The following is a 21,016-nucleotide window of genomic DNA, read 5'->3' on the forward strand; positions in this document are numbered from 1 at the left end:
TATTTGTCAGATTTGCTTGCTTTGTTATAGAGTTGTTTAAGAAATACTTCAAAATCGGCAGCCATTTTGATATGCAAATTAGGAGGTTAAGCACTAAGAATTTTGCTTGGGAACAGTGTTTTTCTGATTCAGCACCCTTGAATTATGTAAAATGGCCTTGTTCCCAACTTTTACCCCCAAATGCCTCTAACAATCACATATTTCAGAAATCCCACCGGTCTAACACACACACACACACACACACACACACACACACACACACACACACACACACACACACACACAAATTACATAAAGTTAACGTTGTGGTGGTGTCAGAGCCAGTCTGCTATATGCCTACATTGTAAATTGTAAGGGAGGGGAGAGAGAGTCTATTTCAACTACGTAATAACCACACATCACCAGACTTTCCACCTCGGAGGAAACCCTGGTATTCGTTATTAAATGTGTGTGATCCGGTCTAGGCCACGCCTACTGAAACAAAAAAGCGGGAAATCCTCTGGTTCCGGATTTGCGGATTTCCGTTTTTTCGGAGCCGCTTTGTTTTGGTTCCCCCTGTTAGCATTTAAATACTAAATCGAGTATAACTACTCGTTTAGTCTCGCCAGTCGCTACGAGTTGGAATAAAGGATGGATATACCAAACAAACTATTTCTACCAGCTAAACTACGCCGCATCAAGGGTTTTATTGGGTAGGCCCTAAAATTAAAACGCCCTTGATCGCGAGGAATTATTTTGGGCTGATGCACAGGCCCCCCTGGTTCCGGCTTGTGCGGGTTCCGGCCGACTGACCGGATTAGAAACCCGAAAATGGCATTGAAGTACCGAAACCTGAACACGTCGCTTCGCGGCACGTTGCAAGTGCAATAACCCCAGCAACGGCAGGCAAGCTGATGACACGGCACTTAGCGCAGTGTTCTCTATTTGTATACACAGATTTGTCGACTAATAAACATTCAACTCACCCTTTCACCTTTGTCCCCCCTCGACCCTCCTGCTCCCGGCACCCCTGTTTGACCCTAGATTAGAACAATAGAAGGTACCACACAACACAAATGCTCACCCAGGAACAATGGTTCTGCATGAGTCACGGATGAAGTAACACATTAACATGAACATGATATGTGAGTGTTAATGTGCATAATAACGCTGAAGATGACTCACAGGGTCTCCTCTGATGCCAGGTATGCCTTGTGTACCCTGGAGGTGACAAATCATGTTTATGCTCACAAGATGTGCACAAGACATGTACTGTATATGCAATGAATATGAGAATACTGTATCGTAACAGTCGCCAACCTTTTATGGACCCGGGCCCACTTATAAAAATCTCCATTGGTTCAATGGAACTACAGTAACATAGTATACTATATGTATTGGTATCACAAAGAGAACTCCATTTTGTAGGTTTTAAAGAAAAAAAACACCATGACCTTTTTTTTAAACACATTTTTTAAATCGTATTATTTTGCCAATTATTTGGGGGGCCCACTTTCAACATCCTCGTGGCCCACCAGTGGGCCCCGGTCCACAGGTTGGGAATCGCTGCTCTATCAAAATCCATCGCTCCTATATACTCACAGGGACTCCTGCGGAGCCAGGGGATCCTGGTCTGCCCGGTAACCCAGGACTCCCGTCAATACCAGGGAAACCCTAGACACACAACGCCATGTTAGACATGTTCAGCCTTTAATAACCAACTCAATCAGGGGACGCATCTGTGTCATTTTAGATTTTAGCCATATTTTGCACTTTGGTTATTCAAAAATAGAAGATCTACAAGCTCATAGCGCGTCACTTTGTGCCGCGCTATGAGCTTGTAGATCTGCTATTTTTTTTTAATCTTGAAAATGTATGCAAATCTTTGAATACATATATTTTTTGAAACAACATTTTTAACTCAAATCTTTGCTTCTGGGGGGGGGGGGGGGGGGGTCCCTGGAACAATATATTTTGATGGGGGTCCGAGGTCAAATACATATAATTGTCATGGACCCCGAAAATTATATGTATGTGGCCACGGACCTCCATCTCAAAATATGTTGTTCCAGGGACCCCCAGAAGCACTCTGTGCGCTTGTATATCTGCAATTTCTTTATAGCCGAAGAAATCGAAAATGACACAGATGCATTGCTGGTCTTAATGGATTAATGTGTAATTATATGACCTGGCATTAGTGACACTCACCCTCTCCCCCTTCTCCCCTCTGACGCCTACTGAAGGGCCCTCACTTCGGCCCGGTCGCCCTTCTGGGCCGCTTGGGCCTTCCCTCCCAGGAAAACCATCACGGCCCTGCAGCACGCACACACATACAGCGCACACACAACTGGATGCATTAGTCCAGTGGTTCTCAAACTTTTTCATGTCAAGGACCTCCAAATGGACACTTATTAGCCCGCGGACCCCCATTTGAAAAGATACATTTTAAGGACCCCCAGTTTGACACGCATTAGGGCTACGGACCCCCATTTAATGGCATTTCTATCTCTGGGACCCCAATTCATGTTGTAAAATCAATGTTAACTTAACTCTGAGAGTGTACAAATGGAACCAAATGGACCCGTTAGGGTCCATTTGGTTCCATTTGTACACTCTCAGAGTTACAGACCTATTAGGGTCCATTTGGTTCCTATCCATCATTTAGCTGGGGACCCCCTGGAACCCCCTCAAGTACCCCTGGGGGTCCCCGGACCCCACTTTGAGAACCAATGCATTAGTCTACGTCAATATACTAATCTATGTAAGCAAAAAGAAGGTAAAATCAGTCACTGCATTGCTTCCAGTGTGGTTTCAAACTTTCAGCAAAAGACTCACAGGCTCTCCTTTGCGTCCTTCTGCGCCATCCCTGGCTCTCTCACCCTAGAGGATTGAACAAAACACAGAACTGGATAACACGTTTGTGTGTTTTTGTACAGGAAGAAAGAACACCGTCATAGTGCAATACAAATAAACCGTTACAGCAGAAACCCCAATTCATCTCCCATCAGATTACTACAGGCATGTCGAAGAGTAATGAGACACATTTTGCACACTGTACCTTCTCTCCGCGCTCCCCTTTCTCACCCTGAGGGAAATAAGAGAGATCATACAATATTTAGAGGAGAGATGGAAGATGTGTTAAGAGACGAGATTGAACGAGCTTCAAGGGTATTAACTGCAGTAAGAAAGAAGCATATATCAGACTGCAGGCACACAATTTGTGTGTGTGGGAAGTCATTTTAAACAAGCTTAGTGTTTTATGAGTTATCCAATTTAGTAGACATTATTGTGAATTGTACTTCCATGTACTGTTTCTCATGTCTTACTAAATGAAGTACATCAATCAATCAATCAATCCATCAATCATGGAGTGATGTACATGTACTGTGATGTACATACAGTGGTGTAAAGTACATTTACTCATGTTTAGAGGTGCTTTTACTTTAGTATTTTACATTTTCAATACTTTTTACTTCTGTACTACTCTCAGAGGGAAATATTGTACTTTTTACTCTACTAAGTATTTGAAAACTTTGGCTACTTTGTAGATTTTGCTTGTTATTACAAAACATACATTAATCACTTCATCCATATATACTTTGGCTATTTTCAGATTGTTTATACAATTTTATACATTTGAAAACGTGTAAAATGGGATATTCTGCACAATGAGTACTTTTGCTTTTGGTACTTTTAACAGAGTATTGCTACAATGCGTTATTGATTCTTTAACCTAAGTAAAATTCCACAAAAAGTCCACAAGTGCAGATTTTTGTATTTTGTTTACCTCAAATTCTGCCCGAACCCGACGCGACCTGACGTTTTCGGGCCGGCCCGGGCCGAAAATGTATGCAATGTATGCAACACAACACCATTAAATACACTTCCCAGCCGGATTGCTGGTGAATGCTATGGGAAGCAGCTGTGCAGTGTGTGTGCATGCAATGTTCCTCACTGTCCATCTCTAGGGTTAGGTATAGGGTTCGTTAACGTCGGAAAGGCGACATGTCGGAAAGGCGAAATGCACCCCCAATGATACTAATGAAGGCTCTGTTCCATTTAGTGGAGCACAGTGGTTCTCAGATTTTTCATTTCCACGACCCCCAAAACTCTGAGAGTGTACAAAATAAATGGAACCAAATGGACCCTTACGGGTCCATTTGGTTCCATTTGCACACTCTCAGAGTAACACACCCGTAAGGGGCCCTTTGGAAACCCCTTAAGGAACCATGAGAGTCCCTGGACCCAAATTTTAGACCCACTGGTGTAGCAGTGTTTCCAGTGAGCCAACATGCACAATATCAGCACCCTGACTCTGGCTTCGTCCACACGTACACGGGTATTTTCATAAACGCAGATATTTCGTTTTCGTTTTTGAAAACCTCCGCGTCTACACGGCCCTGTTTAAAAAAATCTCTCTGTCCACACGACAACGGCTAAACGTTAAACGACCCATGCAAAAACTCTGTTTACCGTGTCCACACGGGAACACATAGCCGGAGTTTTTAAAAATCTACACTGTGGCAGGAGTTTTCCAAAAGATGCGTTTACATGGAGCAAAAACGCGTTTGCGTGTGGACGAACCCCCCAAAACGCATATAAAAAGCTACGTTTATGAAAATACCCGTGTACGTGTGGACGAAGCCTCTGTTTGACCAGAATGGAACAGAGACTTCATTAGTATCATTGGCAACACCTGTGAATGTCTTCACAATATGGCTGCTGTGCATAGAGCCCATTGTGCACAGGTTGCCCCGTGAAATACCTCTTCCATCAAACTAAGTGTACATACCCGAGGACACTGCACGGTACACCGCTCTGTCCCAGGGGTTACCTGAAAACATACCACACACATAGAAATCAGATGCAAAGGAACATCAACATTTAGAGAAAAATTAAATCGTAATTGTCGACTTTGGCAAATGTTATTTTTTCATTCAATTATATTCAGACTTCTGCATGAGTCCTGACTCCTCCATGACATTTGCTGCAGTTACCATAGCCAATATGTGTGTTCAATATTTGTGTTTAATAATGTGTGTTCAATATTTGTGTTTAATAATGTGTTCAATGTCATTTTTTGCTCTTATTGAACAGCTGTTTGACTGTCCCCAAATCCTTTGTACCTTATTTTCGTTTACTTAGAGAAATTGTGATCTCGGTTATAAGCTCTCCAAAGGGAACCATCTAAATGTTGAATAGTCTGCATTTATATTGTGCCATTATTATCCAAAGTGCTTTACAATGTGCATCACGTTCACCCATTCATACACCGATGGCAGAGGCAAACATGCAAGGTTCTGCACATGGGGAGCAGTTAGGGGTTCGGTGTATTGCTCAAAGACACTTTGACACGACGACAGGAGAAGCCGGGGACTGAACCGGGAACCTTCTGGTTCCCAAACGGCCACTCTAGCTCACTGGCACCCTGTTTCACCAACATAATGTACCCGGTTCTGAAGATTTACATTGAACAGTAAAAACAATGACAAACAGTGAAGCATATGAGCTTTTTTTTAACACTATTTCCCAGTACTTTCAAATTATATAAATGATATCAACGTTTCCATGTTTTAGACATGACATAAACTTTCACTTCTTCCTTCATCAACATGTTTTGTTTGTCCCTATACCTCTGGAATCCTAGCAATGCCACAGAGAAGGTCTGCCAGGTCAGCGTGCAGGGTGCCCAGCTGTGCCACATCAGGAGTATACAGGAGGTTCTGGGTGCTGCCATCTGTCACCGACTGGCGCAGTGCCTCGCGGTCCGCCCGACCAATACCCACTGCCAACACCGTCACTGCACCTGCTGGGCACATGGAGGAAAGAAGAGACGTTGTTTTGTGAGAAAAAAAATGACAGAGCATGAATGTTTTCATCAGATATTTTATGAACAAAACAAAACACTCAGTATAGACTAGCAAACTCAAAGGTAGACTAAAGTGTATTTGCACTTGGGTTTGTTTGGGGCAAGAGGTGCCCAAACGAGAGGGGGTTGCCACCAATACAAAGTAATAAATACCGGAGATGTAAGACAATTACCGGTAGATACTTCTGTGATAACGACTTACTTGAAATGAACTACCCTGATAGAGCAACCTCAACCAGTAGGAATCTGCTCTGCTAATCCTAACCTATCTGCGACTAACATTTGACCATGAGGATCCAACCAAAGATGAGGAAAACTCAAAAGTTATAATAATAACACAAAACACGATGAATCAAAATAGCAAGAGTCATCTGTGACAGTCATAATGCGTCAGGTTACTCGACAGTAGGCCTGTCCCCGACTAAGGATTTCTATAGTCGAATCTGATTGGCCAAATGTTGCCTATAGCCGACTAATAGTCGACTAATGCAACACCAAAAAAAAGAAATATATATATATATATATATATATATATATGTTTTTTCTTTTTGGCATGATTCGGCTGAGATTGTCAGTCGAATCAGTCTGATTCAACTGACAATCTCTCAGTTGAATCATGCAAAAAAGATGTTATGCAATAGAGGAACATTCCATTTGGGCTGTAGGGGTGCTTAATGTCTGATTTAACATACTTGCTTGGTTTCTCCCGATAAATCATGACGTATATCCTATTTTTGGCAAACTATTAGTTAATTAATATAAAAAATTAGGCCAATCTCTCAGTCGAATAATGTAGAGATGTAAAATAAAGAGATTGGCAGCCGACTCAGACTCCCCTCGACCGATTAGTCGACTATTGGAATAACCGAGGTCAGGCCTAATCAACCTACCTGTGGCTTTGACAGCGTTTGCTGGGACAGTGATGTTGTCTGAGGATCTGCTGTCAGAGATGATGACCACGGCACCAGGAACCCTGGGTCTCCGTCCAGATGTGGTGGTCAGCAGGAACTGTCGCGTGAACGTCAGCGCCTCGCCTGCAGGGGGAGCCACAGCGTTACATATCTAAAGAGAACCTGGTAAATAGGCTCTATGCACAGCAGCCATATTGGAAAGAAATTGGGCCTCTTCTTACTTCCTTCACAGGTGTTACCAATGATACTAATGAAGGCTCTGTTCCATTCTGGTCTCAAAGTGTGGTCCAGGGACCCCTCATGGTTCCTTGAGGGGGTTCCAAAAGGCCCCTTACGGGTGTGTAACTCTGAGAGTGTACAAATGGAACCAAATGGACCCGTAAGGGTCCATTTGGTTCCATTTGTACGCTCTCAGAGTTATGGCGGTCCTTGAAATTAAAAGGTTTGAGAACCACTGTGCTACATTAAATGGAACAGAGCCTTCATTAGTATCATTGGTAACACCTGTGAAGGAAGAAAGGAAGATTTCTTTCCAATGAGGCTGCTGTACATAGAGCCTATAACCTCCACAAAGTAAGCATGGTCATTGTGTTTAGGAGTGTGGAAAACCACAGACACAGATGGATGACACCGACCTATGTTATTTCCGGGATTATCGTCAAAGGGCGTGGATAGGATCTCTTGCAGCAGTGTTTGAGAGTTGCTATGGCGATTAAGCAAGAACCAAACTTTGGGTCTGGAACTGTAGACCACGACTCCCACCTGAAGACAACAGGAAGCAGAAAGGACATCATTATAGAATAGAATGTGAACTACTGTATACAATAGCCTGCAGTTTCTCAACAGTGTTCATAATGCTTGCACCCGAACTGCACCTGTGAGTCTCGGGGTCCGATGGTGGTGAGCGACCCGGCCGCACTGGTTAGAAGGGCCAGCAGAGGTTCTCTGAGGCTCGTCCGGTCCTGAGAGGCCGGAACCAGGAACACGACATCCAGACGACCACCCACACACACTGCAGAGAGATACACGCGTGTGGTGTTTAATATCGGTGGTGGATAAAGTACTCAAATGTAATCATTTATAACTGCAGTAACTAACTACGGTAGTAACTAAAGTTTTCAAATAATTGTAGTGGAGTAAAAGTACAATATTTGCCTCTGAGATGTAGTGGAGTAGAATTAAAGGTGGTATCGACAACTGGAAATGCTCCAGTAAAGTAAAAGTACCTAAAAAATGTACTTAAGTACAGTACTTGAGTAAATGTACTTAGTTACTTTACACCACTTGCTTATCATACCCAGAAGAGGGGGGTCTGTTATAAGGAAAGAACACATGCAGATAAAGTACAGACATGAGGGCAGTGCATTACCAGTGCGTTCCTCCACATAGGCCTCAGCTCCCAGTCCACTGGCAAACGTAGGCTGTATGGTGAAGCGGTAACGAAGGCCCAGACGCAGCCCGGTCACCCGGTACGAGCTGGCTGAAGCAGGGAGCGTGACGGACTGGCCTTGCCCTGTGTCTTAACAATACAAAGACAATAAGCAATATACTCAATATATTACATCAGGGGCAACTCCTTGCAACTGCCATTGGGGATAATGGTTGCAAGGAGTTGCATGGAGAATCATTGGTGTGGAGTGGCCTTAAGACACAGATGTCTGACATAGGCTATAAGTTTAGCACCCAGTGATTAAGTCTGCAAAGCAAGCCCAAACCATAACATAGGCATGCTGTTCTTTTATTTGAAAGCGTCAACTTGTCGTCTGTGAACATAGCCTTGATTTATCAAAAACCTCATCTGTCCAAAGTACAAATTGTACACGCCACAGTCCTTTTGGGACATTGCTCTGTAGAACGTTCCAGAAGGACTGCCGCATGTCAACAAGGATTCTGGTCCAGTTTGGGCTTTTTTTGTGTGTCCTTTAGACGTGGAGCAGACCTTCTGCTGTTACAGACAGTGACAGATGGGGGTGACTTGAAACTGTTTTTGTAGTTTTCCCTTTGTTCTTTCTCGACAACAATCTTTCTGTTCAATCTTGGTCCAATTTTCCTCTTGCGACCATGTCCGGAGATGTTTGCTAATGGCTAGAGTCCCGAAACTACGGCCTTAAACGTCTTAAACCTGGAACGCATCGGTGTCACTTTTTCATTTGAGCTAAAAAGCATTATTCAAAAATAGCAGATATACAAGCTTGTAGCGCAGCACAGAGTACCGCGCTACAAGCTTGTAGATGTGCTATTTTTGAAAAATCGTGAAAATGTGTGCAAATCTTTATATATATATATTCTTTTAAAGCAAACATTAACTCAAATCTTTGCTTCTGGGGGTCCCTGGAACAACAAATTTTGAGATGGGGGTCCGAGGCCAAATTCATATCATTTTGGGGGTCCTTCACATGAAAAGGTTTGAAAACCACTGATATACGTTTTTCAGAAAACCGTTAGGATTTAGAAGACATTTTGCAGAATCGGAACCTCAGGCCTCAATGGGTTAATAATACTGGCAACAGTGGTCACAGGAACATCAAGCTCTTTGGAGAGATACTGTAGTCTTGTAAACTTTACATTGACCATGCTTTGCTATAACCTTGTTTCTAATCTCCTCAGACCGCTCTCCGCTTTTCCCTCTGCTTTCTATTGTCAGTGTGATGCAAACAGTGGCACAACTCAGCAGAATGAGTAATGTTCTCCTTTTAAACCATGGCTGCATCAATGAGATTGAAAACACATGTGATGAGACTAATTAAAGCAGTCTGCTTAATCTGTATCACTGCGGTGCAATCATTTCCCCCTTACCTTCAGGACATGATCCACCCCCACGCCCCTTATCACTCACTTAAATCAACACAGGAAGTCTGTTCATCCCTTTACAAACACCCTAGCCAACGCTCCGGTCCAAGCATCTCTCCTCTAGCCTCGGAAACCCATGCCTTTTTTTTTTGTTTCAAAAGAAAAAAAGCCTGGGAGAACCTTGCAGGGACGCTGGTCTTAGGACCTTGTTATCTCCGAACCAATCAGAGTGCTCCAAACCCAGGCGCTGGAATCCAGCGCCTGGGTTTGGCTCCGCCCTTCAAGACCATCGATTGGGCTCGTTCTTTCAGTCTATCTCTCCTCTGACTCCCAAGCTGTGGAATGACCATGTGTCCACCTCAGTAAGGACTGCAAACTCACTCTGAAAACTCCACCTCGCCCCCTAGCCCTCTCTCCTTGCATCCCTTCTTCTAGCCTGTTTTGATCGCTGCCACACTTAACCCTTTCAGACCGGGAGAGAATCTGTGTAATTGTTTTAGGTTTCTTTGGGCTATTCAAAAATAGCAGATCTACAAGCTCATTCTAGCACCGAGTGCCACGCTATGAGCTTGTAGATCTGCTATTTTTTTTTTTTCTTGAAAATTTGTGCAAATCTTTTGAATATATATTATTTTTAACTCATTTTTTAACTCAAATCTTTGCTTCTAGGGATTTTACAAATGTCTTCTAAATACTAAACTTCTTAATTACTAAAAAATGACACAAAAAAACGACTAAATGTCCTAAATTGTCGATGACAAGGACATCTAAAAAATTACACACAGATGCGTTCCCGGTCTAAATAGGTTAAACTATGCAGATATACAGTATGTGGGTTACTTGTACACATAATGATGTGTTATTTAGGCCTGCTGTTGACTTATTTAGATAGCAGGTTGTTTAGACATACTGTATGTTAGTTCTGATGTATACCTGGTGTCCTAGTTTCTTTGATGCACTAAATTGTTGTTTTCATTCTACTTACATGAACATTTACACTGTTGTTTGTTGAATAGGGTTCATGGTATTTCCTCTGATCTTACGCTTGTAAGTCACTCTGGATAAGAGCATCTGCTAAATGACCAAATTCTAATTGTAATCGTAAAACTTCTCAAGGGTAACAAAAAGTTTGGCCAAGCAATTTTAGAATGTCTTTGTAGAACGAGCAAGAATTCCGGGATTTGTTTTGCAACTTTTTTGTTTTGTTCCACTGCAAACCAAAGACAGACATGTATGGATAATAAATAATAATACTAATAATAATAATGATAAATCAGACTTATATAGCACTTTTCTTAGTAATCAAAGTCGTTTTACAAAACAAATCAAAATAAACAACTTTACTAGGTTGGAAGTAGGAAGCAGAAAGGGAGATTTGGTTTGAGTTAGGGCGGGGAAAGCAAGTCTGAAAAGGTGGGTTTTTGGGGAGGTTTTGAACACGGCAAGAGTGATGGGAGGGAGTGGGTTCCAAAGGGAGGGGGCTGCAACTGAAAAAGCCCCGTCACCCCAGGCGCGTTTGTGGTCGGTGGGTCTGTGTTTGGACAAATATGCCCATATATGGCCATGCCTGATGGAGGTAGTTTGTGACGAAGATGCATAAATGACATGAATGCGCATGCGTTACGTCATCAAACCCCGGAAGGAGGAGATAGAAGATACTACCGGTGAGTCGGGGGGGGGGGTCTGCGCTGGGTGAGAAAGTTTCATTGAAATGAGTGGACCAGGATTTTCTGTGCCCTCTCCAGATGATATACAACGGTTTTGCCATGACTTTCCTCGGATCATATCGCACCGCTATGCAAATTGTAATGCCAATCTGACCTGGGGTGTGGACATTTTAGGTGGGCGTACATGGTGTTTTAGGTGGGCATGATTTATACTGTATGTGGGCATAGCTTAGGTTTAGACCTGCCCATGACCTTCACCAGATTATAACAGTCTGCAATCCAAAGTTTCAGCCCAGCCCATGTGTGTGTGTGTGTGTGTGTGTGTGTGTGTGTGTGTGTGTGTGTGTGTGTGTGTGTGTGTGTGTGTGTGTGTGTGTTCTGTTATTTGTAATGAAGTGTCTCACCTTGCTCCTCTCTCCAACGGAGGATGTATCCTGTGGCCGTAACCAGCGGTAACCAGCCAAGCAGCGCAGAATTCTGTGTAACCTCTGCCACCCGCAAATTGGTGACAGTCTGGGTAGGAGTCGGGGGACCAGCTGCGTGAACAAATAGAGTCAGGGAAATGGGGAAAACACACACACACACACACACACACACACACACACACACACACACACACACACACACACACACACACACACACACACACACACACACACACACACACACACACACACACACACACACGCAATTGCTTAAGCTATTCACTTGACTTGGCGTCTTGTATGTTTTGCAACATAATGCATTGTGTTTTATTTGCACACTTCAATAACGGCACTGCACAGTGTAGAAATGGATTAAAAAGGGTCCATTGTTAACCCATTCAATCCAGGAACGCATCTGTGTCATTTTAGATTTTAGCTATAAGCATTATTTTATACTTTGGCTATTAAAACAAGCTACAAGCTCGTAGCGCGGCACTCTGTGCCGTGTTACGAGCTTGTAGATCTGCTATTTTAGAAACATGTGAACATTTGTGCAAATCTTTGAATACATATTTTTATAAGCGAACATTTGTAAAGTATAGTGCTCCAGGGACCTGCAGAAGCAAAGATTTGAGTTACAAATGTTTGCTTTAAAAATATATTTTCAAAGGTTTGCACAAGTTTTCACGATTTTTCAAAAATAGCAGATCTACAAGCTCATAGCACGGCACTCGGTGCCGCGCTATGAGCTTGTATATCTGCTATTTTTGAATAGCCAAAGACATCTAAAATCACAGAGATGCGCTCCCGGTAGTATAGAGTTTGGTTTACATTTACCTGTGGTGACTCTGACAGACACAGGCGATCCCTCCCTGTTCTGGACCAAAGCCATGACCTTCACCTCGTACTGGGCCCCGGGGTCCAACTGGTTCAAGTCCACCACTGTCACGTCTCCTCCCACCAGCTGACTCCTCTCTTCTCCTCCTGCAGGAGCAGCAGCACACAGTAGGACCAGTGAGCACCCTGATTACAAGCCCACTATACCGCTGAACATTATTCTTTTTCTTCACATCAGAAAATAACCTTGTGGGTAGAATCTCTTTTATATACTGTATGTATCCTACTATAAAAATGAGGAAACCTCTGTCTGTCTGTCTGTCTGCATCCATTATATAAAAAATGTCTACGCAGTGGTTTAACCAATAAATCTGAACTTGCACACGGGTTGGAGACAAAGCCCATTTTTCACTTTCCCCACATTTAAAGGACGACTTCACCCATTTCCAACCTATCTTCGTATAATAGGTCCTCACTAATGCTCCTGATAAAATTGTGTAATTTTTTCTACTCTGTCTGTGTCTCATAGGACACTTTTTACTTTTTAAGATTCTTTATTTCTTATTGTCTCCGCCAGGCCGAAGGCATGGTGGAGAGTATGTTTTCGTTTGATTTTCGTTGGTTCCACCAGGCTAACATTGGTCAAGCTTCACGTGACACGTGACAATATGTTGAAAGGGTGTGCTTTGATTGGCTAGCGAGACGCATGACGAAATACATGCCTATAAATAGGTGAGTCACTTCGAAACGTTGCGGTGCACGTTTCGAAGTGACATCAGTGCCATCAGCCATGCTAACATTTAGTCAGGAGATATTAGCAGAAGAAGTTCCAATCTTGGAATAAATTCCTTACCAAAAATCCTGGTGCTGGCGGAGACTTGTGCTCAGGAACAGCACTTTCCAGTACAAACTGAGACTACAGCTGAGATCACAGCTGCAACTAACTCTCATTACGCAAACTGAAGAAGCAGGAAATTATCGTCTGAAACCTCATGAAGAAGCAAAGGCGCAATGCCGACAGCAGAAAGCCAAAGCTAAGAAACAGAGACAAAGACCACTTGAATCCCTAAATGACAAAAAATAAAGACGAGCCACAAATGCTGACAACATGACACAGCAAAGATTGCTACATTCTCTGGAAGAAAAAGTACAAGTCTGTAAAGAACATCGAAAGGAAAAGAAGGCACTGGTCACAGTATTCAATAGAAGAAGGACAACATCAACAAGCAGATTACACCAATAAGAAGAGATGCTACAGATCACCTAAAGAACAAGAAGATGTTCAAGTGGATGAAGCTGGTGCCGCATTCTTAAAGAAGATGTCAGAAAGTGGACCCAATTATGTCTGTTTCTCCTGTGAACGAATGCTCTACAGAGAAACAGTGGTAAAGTTAAAACCTGCAAAGTACACAGCAACAATAGATACTGTAAGTCTCCTGGACAAAGACCCAACTGCAATCAAGCAAAACAACACTTGGATCTGTCACACATGTCATCGCTCCATTAAAATGGGGAAACTCCCTCCACAGGCTTGGGCTAACAACTTATTACTGGATGCCATACCCCGAGAACTGCAGGATTTGCACCCGTTAGAGGAAAGGTTGGTAAGTCAACGTATTGCCTTCATGAAACTTGTTGGCTTGCCAAGAGGCAGACAAAAGGCAATCCACGGTAATGCAGTCAATGTGCCATCTGACGTACACACTATCATCAAAGTTCCAATCTTGGAATAAATTCCAATATTTGCTGGTGGAGACTTGTGCTCCGAGGAGCACATTTTCTAGTTTAGATTTTTATTAACGCAAGAACAACCTGAACCTGAACCGCCCACAGGCCTCCTCTGAGACACAGACCAAGTAGACAGAATTGGTCCCATATTATAATGAGCATTAGTGAGGAGGACCTATTACATGAAGACAGGTTGAAAATGTGTGAAGTCGTCCTTTAAGCTATTTGCATTGCATTTTTGCCACGGGCTAATACACGTATGCCGGCGTGCATCATTCCTGGCGGGTGCCCGTTTATGGCAACGGGCAGCGCACTGGGTTCTCTGACAACGGATACAGCGAGAAATCTGACAACAATGGACAATGGCTATTGCATAACCGGGTGTGGCATGCATTCCTATGTTGCATCGTTCTCGTTATACACTGTGTGCTCGACTTCCCTGCACCGGTCTAGTGATAATAATTTGAATTTATAAGATATAACGAGTAAAAAGGCCCTGTTTGACTGCTTCAAGTCAGTGAGTGTATGTAACACTGTAAATATATGAGGCATTGCAATATAAAAACCAAAGAGGTTATTCTCTGTAGCAATACAACAATATAAAAATACTGTTACAAGTAAAAGGCCTGTGTTCAAAATGTTACTTGAGTAAAAGTACAAAAGTATTGGCATCAAAATATACTTAAAGTACCAAAAGTCAAAGTACTAAAATGTTTGAAAATAGCAGATCTACAAGCTCACAACGATCGGCTATTTTCAAATAGCCTATGCATAAAATAGGGCTGAAGTGGTTAATGTGTGTTTTATAATATAATGAATTATATCTGCAAAGTAACTAGTAACTAAAGTTTTCAAATAAGTGTAGTGCAGTAAAAGTACAATATTTACCTCTGAGATGAAGTGGAGTAGAAGAAAAAAAAAAGTTGGAAATTCTCCAGTTAAGTAAAAAAAATACCTCACAATTGTACTGCAGTCCAGTACTTGAGTAAATGTACTAAGTTACATTCCACCACTGCGAGAGGCCTACCATCTGTTCGCTTCCAAGCCACACGGTAGGCCGTTGCTCCCTGCACGCCCACCCAGGTGACCCTGACGACCTCTCCGCGGGCCTCCTGAATCTGTAAGGACGTCACAGTTCCAACTGCAACTTGACTGGCCTCTACACGGAGAACACACAACAGGTCAGGCTAATTGTTACAAGCATTATGCACATAGACATTTGGAGATTAATAGGTTCATTATTTATTACCAAAACCTTAACTGTACATGCATTGTATTAAAGTTATAAAGTCTTTATTCGCTGTCGGGTGGACACCTTGTACGTCTAAAACTGTTACTTTTCACGAAATGACTTTCCAATGGATCCAATGTAGTTATTATTATTACTTGTTAATACTTTTCATTGGTTTAACATTCATAGAACCCACAGACAGACTTAAAGTAACTTTTAAAAAATGAATACATAAAAATGTTGTCCAATCTCTATGGTAGAGTATGTTAATACAATATAATTTGTACAATTGGGGTGGTTGCATTTTGTCTCCCTGCTTTTATATTGAGACATTTAGATCGTGTCAAAGGTCACGTCTCACCTAGACACAGGATCTGACACGAATTTTTACCTGATGGTCAAGATTCAATTTATCCCCTGAGCAAACAGGCAGGCTCTATTAGATCAATGGTAAAACAAAATTTACCACTTTCTATAATTACAAAAATCGAGGGATAAAAATTTTAGGAAAAACAATTTACCACTTTCAACATTGCGTCCCTGTGGGCATGTCATTATACTGTAGCTGAAAATGTTCTAAAAGCTCACATCATTACCACGTGATGCGACTGCATTGTGATCAGCTATTTTCGTTACTTCTGTGTGACACTGTCATACGACTGCCATACAATGTTCATTTATAGGCCAACATTGTACCAAGTCCTGTCAGTACCTTTTCAAACCTAATTTCCATATAATTCAATGAAAAAAGAGACTGATGTTTAGATATAGACTTGTTTGTAAATATCAGAAGTTGTCCCTTATCTGTTACTCTACCTTTAATTTATGAAAAAAAAACACCAAAAGATGAAGATATGGAAACACAGTGTTTCTGCCTGACAGCGAAGACTTGCGGCTGTTCAAAAAGTTCACATCCAAGAAGGAGCTCTGGATAACAGTGATGATGTGTGTTGAAGCGTGACAAGGCATACCTGTCCTGGTATTCACCGAGCCAGGAGTTCCTTCTCGAGAGCCACTCAGCGAGGACACTGACACACTATAGGCAGAGTCAGCCTGGAGGCCGTCAATGCTATAGGAAGTCACATCAGCACCCACATTCTGGGTTGCCTCCACCCCTGCACCCGAAAAGAAATAGAACACAACTTTTTCAATCCATGCAGGAACCTGGAAAAGTGGCGCTAGATTAAAAAAACACAATCTTTGAGTACATATCTGTAGCACTCCCCTTCTCTCAGACTCCCAAAACCACATATTATTATATTGTTGAAGACCCAAATCTAATCTAATCTGTTTTTTTCCTTTTTACCCATATTAATATTACAATTTACAATTTAGGCATTTAGCAGACGCTCTTAATCCAGAGCGATTTACAGCAAGGACAACACAAGATAATACATCAAATGCATAGAAACAGTAATCTAATAATAAAGTAATACACAAGTAAACCAATAATCTAATAATAAACTAATCCAAAAGTAAACCAAGAACCTATCATCGGCCTGTACATTGAAACTATACACACTATAGGATGCCAGCTCAACAATGACCTGGCATCTGTCTACATAACATGCTATCTACACTGTAAGTTACATTTTAGCCTTTGCATAAGCCTGCAAGGTCGTTATGGCTAGGACAAGTGCTCCTGGCTGAGGTGGAGTCTGAAGAGGTCAGTCTTCAGACTACGGCAGAAGATTGGGAGTGAGTCTGCAGTTGTAATTGCTATAGGCTCTATGCCCAGCAGCCATATTGGGAATGAATTGGGCCCCTTCCTTACTTCCTTCACAGGTGTTACCAATAATACTAATTAAGGCTCCGTTCCATTTAGTGTGGCACAGTGGTTGTCTTATTTTCAAGGACCCCCATAACTCTGAGAGTGTACAAATGGAACCAAATGGACCCTTACGGGTCCATTTGGTTCCATTTGTACACTCTCAGGGGTACACACCCACCATAAGTGTTTCTAGTGAGCCAACATGCACGATATCAGCACCCTGACCAGAATGGAACAGAGCCTTCATTAGTATCATTGGTAACACCTGTGAAGGAAGTAAGAAGAGGCCCAATTTCTTTCCAATATGGCTGAAAAATCATATCACATAAAGATTTGGCGGACCCCCTGTAGTAACTCTGAGGACCCCCTAGGGGTCCCGGACCCCCTGTTGAAGACCCCTGCTGTAAACTGAAAGTGCCCCTTTTTTTCAAAAGGGCACTTTCAGTCAAGAGGGCAAAGGGCAGGCGCTCTAGCACCGCCTAGAGTCTATCTGTGCACGTCCCTGTACGGCTTCCTCTTTCGTTTGAGAAATGGGTAAAGTGTTACACTTGTGATAACGCTCCTCTTTGCCTACCGTCCGCGCGGCGCCACGTAATCCTATAGCCACTCGCTCTGGAGGCCGACGCCCAGGTGACGCGTATCCTCCCGGGCGTCACGTCGACGACGCGGAGGCCAGAGATGAACCCTGACCAGCCTCCTCCTCCTCCGTGGGTTCTGGAGGCGATGGTGACCAGCTCCCCGAGACGTTGACCCACCACGGGCGTGACGCCGATGACCAGAGCCTCGTCTGGCCGCAGATTCTCGATGGTGAAGGACGAGGCGTCTGTCCCCAGCACGCGCGACTGCTCCGCGTCTAACACAGAGGACAACATAGTTGTTTGTTTTTTCTCTTTAAAATGTAAAACAACATTGAATACAAGATACAATGGTGAAAATTGCACTATTAAAGGGATAGTAAAATGAACTTTTTTCTATCGATTAGTCACCCCATAGAGACGTGAATTCATGGATATTCTTTTTGCTTTTGTCACATTCCTAAGCCAATAATTTGAGCGGCAGCGGTTCCGGTAGGACACACAAAGCGTCTCCTTTGTGTCTCCTACCGGAACCGCTGCCTATACCGGTCCGCTGGTCATCAAATTATTGGCTTAGGAATGTGACAAAAACAAAAAGAATATCCATGAATTCAAGTCTCCATGAGTATCGATAATTTTTTTTTGGGGTGAACTATCCCTTTAAATATACAGAAAAGTGTGCATCATGCAAGACACACCACTTACTGGTGCCTTGTCTCCAGGTGACCCGGTAACCCGTTGCCCCGGCAACACCTGTCCAGGCAATTCGAATTCTCCGACTGTTTACGTTTGTCGCTCGCAGGTTAGTCAGGCGCCCGGCAACTTGCTCTGGAATTAATTGCACACAGAAGAACCATGTGTCAAACAGTTCAGAATGTTGGCGTGTGTCCCCAGAGATGACATACATAGAGTTATGTTGAGGGCACAATGCAGTGGGAGACACAGGAGGAAAGATTTTACTGGCAGGATTTCATCCTAGGTCATCAGTGTCAAGTGTGTTTGTTTCCATGTTTCTTTCCAGCTACATTTGGCGTCCATATGTGTATGGTCCATTGGTTGTGTTTGTTTTTCTTCTTCTTTTTTTTTTGTCCCTGTTAACTTGAGCATGTCTGTTATCTCTTTTTTTTTCTCTAAATTTTTATCCCACGATTTTGTAACCCTATTTTTTAACACCCAGTGCCAATTGTCTATAGAGACACACGGGCGGAAACGGAAGGCCTACAAATTCACGCCCACTTTTGAGACAGCGCTGCTACTCGGGGTCCGTTACAACGATGAACTGCAGCTCTCAATGCAGTCTTTATGAGAGGCATTGTAAAATACCGTCATTTCATTGGTTAACTACTGAGGCTGTAGCGACTTTTTTGGTGTTCTAATAAAGTGTCCCATTTGTTTGATTTGTCCTTTTTAATGTCCCATATCTGTCATCTCGATATACTACCCACAATATACTATAATATACTCCATCAGTATGTCAAAACCGCTAGCATCGGAGATCTAGACTTTAAGTGGTCGCATGGTATATACGTCACGGACGCATCCCTTGAGGTTTTCAATACCCAGAAAACTGGCGAAAGTGGACGTTTTCAATATGTTTTGGTCATTATCTCTGGAACAGAAGGTCCAATCTGCTCAGTTCAAAGCTTGTTGGGTGCGTGACGTTGAGGACATTAAGCACGCAATGACACATTTTGGGGTTATTTGTTTTTTTTTAGGGGAGGCGAGATCTTAGTTGGGCAGGCGACCGCCTGTCCTGCCTCTACAGTGTACACCACTGGTCGGCGCTCGGCGCTCGTAAAGACAGTGATGTCACTGAAATGCGACAACTTGTCTGTCTGCCGTCTACCCTCTGCTGTGTTAACATTATGGGTAACTCGTTAAAGTGGCAAATTAAATGTGAAACACATCAACTATTAAGAAAACAAGAAGATATGTTGACAAAGACACTCCATACATTTGGAAACATATTTTTATTTAAATCAATATCGTCTCCAGTTAATGCAGGATAATTTTAAAAGTAGGCTAATTCTCATATCCTCTCATAGGGAATGCATTGAGAGCTGCAGTTCGTCGTTCTAACGGACCTCGAGTAGCGGCGCTATCTCAAAAGTGGGCGTGAATTTGTAGGCCTTCCGTTTCCGCCCGTGTGTCTCTATGTAATCCTGGGCACTACCTTCCCTCTGCCAACCTAGGGAGGCCAGGGCCGAGCTCATGCCTCCTTCAATGCATGAGAGCCAACTGACCTTCTTGTCACCTGACAGGAGAGTTTCCCCGGTTGGATGTAGACATAACATGTCTGTTATCTCAACTGATAATCACCAGCAATCGTGTTGGATATTGCCTTCATGAAGTTATTCATTCCTAAAGGAACTGGACAGTAACCAAGCCTGGCAGAAAGATTGAGCCGTTTGCCAAACTGGCACAAACGCTGCGTTCAGCCGCTTCAACAACAGGATGAAGCAAGCCTCAATTAATTGCCATTGGTTGCCTCACCTGGTTTGATGTACACGGTAACCGGGTTCCCGGCGTTCTCCCCCACCAGCGCCGTCACACTGACGCCGTACGACACGCCCACCGTCAGGTCTCTGAGGTCAAGGGTCGTCTGGTTCCCGGGAATGTTCCGGGTTTCCTCTGTCCCGGCTGGGACGAGACAAAACACACACATCAGACCAAGAACGTTCACACTCATCATCCCTTAATGCATTGGTTCTTAAAGTGGGGTCCGGGGACCCCCGGGGGGCCCTGGGGGAGTTCCAAGGGGTCCCCAGCTAAATGATAGATAGTTAGGAACCAAATGGACCCTTATGGGTCTGTAACTCTGAGAGTGTACAAATGGAACCAAATGGACCCGTGAGGGTCCATTTGGTTCCATTTGTACACTCTCAGAGTTAAATTACCATTGATTTTACAATATGAATTGGGGTCCCAGAGATAGAAATGTAAGTAAAAGGGGGCCCGTAGCCTAATGCATGTCAAACTGGGGGTCCTTGACATTAAAATGGTTGAATCACTGCTAGAGCCTTAAAATTCTTCTCTTATGGTCCCTAGCATATCTTTTCAAATGGGGGTCCGCGGGCTAATAAGTGCCAATTTGGGGGTCCTTGACACGAAAAAGTTTGAGAACCACTGCCTTAAGGCAGCCATTGCCAAACTGTGGGCCGTGAGGATATTGCAAGTGGGTCCCCAAATAACTGTTAAAACTGTTAGATTTTAATGATAAAATAACATTAATA

At 43.1% G+C, this 21,016-nt stretch overlaps 1 protein-coding gene across 1 annotated transcript in view; it reads right to left on the bottom strand.

Annotated features, from left to right (window-relative positions):
* col7a1 (collagen, type VII, alpha 1) overlaps positions 1 to 21,016 on the bottom strand; it is a 142,207-nt gene that overhangs the window by 91,120 nt on the left and 30,071 nt on the right. The window contains exons 16-34 of the mRNA XM_084061142.1: positions 20,277 to 20,423; positions 18,489 to 18,611; positions 17,783 to 18,061; positions 16,409 to 16,552; positions 15,234 to 15,365; positions 12,479 to 12,625; positions 11,621 to 11,752; positions 8,129 to 8,278; positions 7,635 to 7,771; positions 7,395 to 7,521; positions 6,739 to 6,882; positions 5,613 to 5,788; positions 4,772 to 4,813; positions 3,038 to 3,064; positions 2,815 to 2,859; positions 2,188 to 2,292; positions 1,582 to 1,653; positions 1,165 to 1,200; positions 966 to 1,019 (exon numbers count right to left, since the gene is read on the bottom strand). Coding sequence (XP_083917268.1) covers positions 966 to 1,019; positions 1,165 to 1,200; positions 1,582 to 1,653; positions 2,188 to 2,292; positions 2,815 to 2,859; positions 3,038 to 3,064; positions 4,772 to 4,813; positions 5,613 to 5,788; positions 6,739 to 6,882; positions 7,395 to 7,521; positions 7,635 to 7,771; positions 8,129 to 8,278; positions 11,621 to 11,752; positions 12,479 to 12,625; positions 15,234 to 15,365; positions 16,409 to 16,552; positions 17,783 to 18,061; positions 18,489 to 18,611; positions 20,277 to 20,423 — 2,219 coding nt within the window. The remainder of the gene's footprint in view (positions 1 to 965; positions 1,020 to 1,164; positions 1,201 to 1,581; positions 1,654 to 2,187; positions 2,293 to 2,814; positions 2,860 to 3,037; positions 3,065 to 4,771; positions 4,814 to 5,612; positions 5,789 to 6,738; positions 6,883 to 7,394; positions 7,522 to 7,634; positions 7,772 to 8,128; positions 8,279 to 11,620; positions 11,753 to 12,478; positions 12,626 to 15,233; positions 15,366 to 16,408; positions 16,553 to 17,782; positions 18,062 to 18,488; positions 18,612 to 20,276; positions 20,424 to 21,016) is intronic.

The sequence above is a fragment of the Gymnoscopelus microlampas genome (genome assembly GCF_963454915.1).
Source record: "Gymnoscopelus microlampas genome assembly, chromosome: 7".
Lineage (NCBI taxonomy): Eukaryota > Metazoa > Chordata > Actinopteri > Myctophiformes > Myctophidae > Gymnoscopelus > Gymnoscopelus microlampas.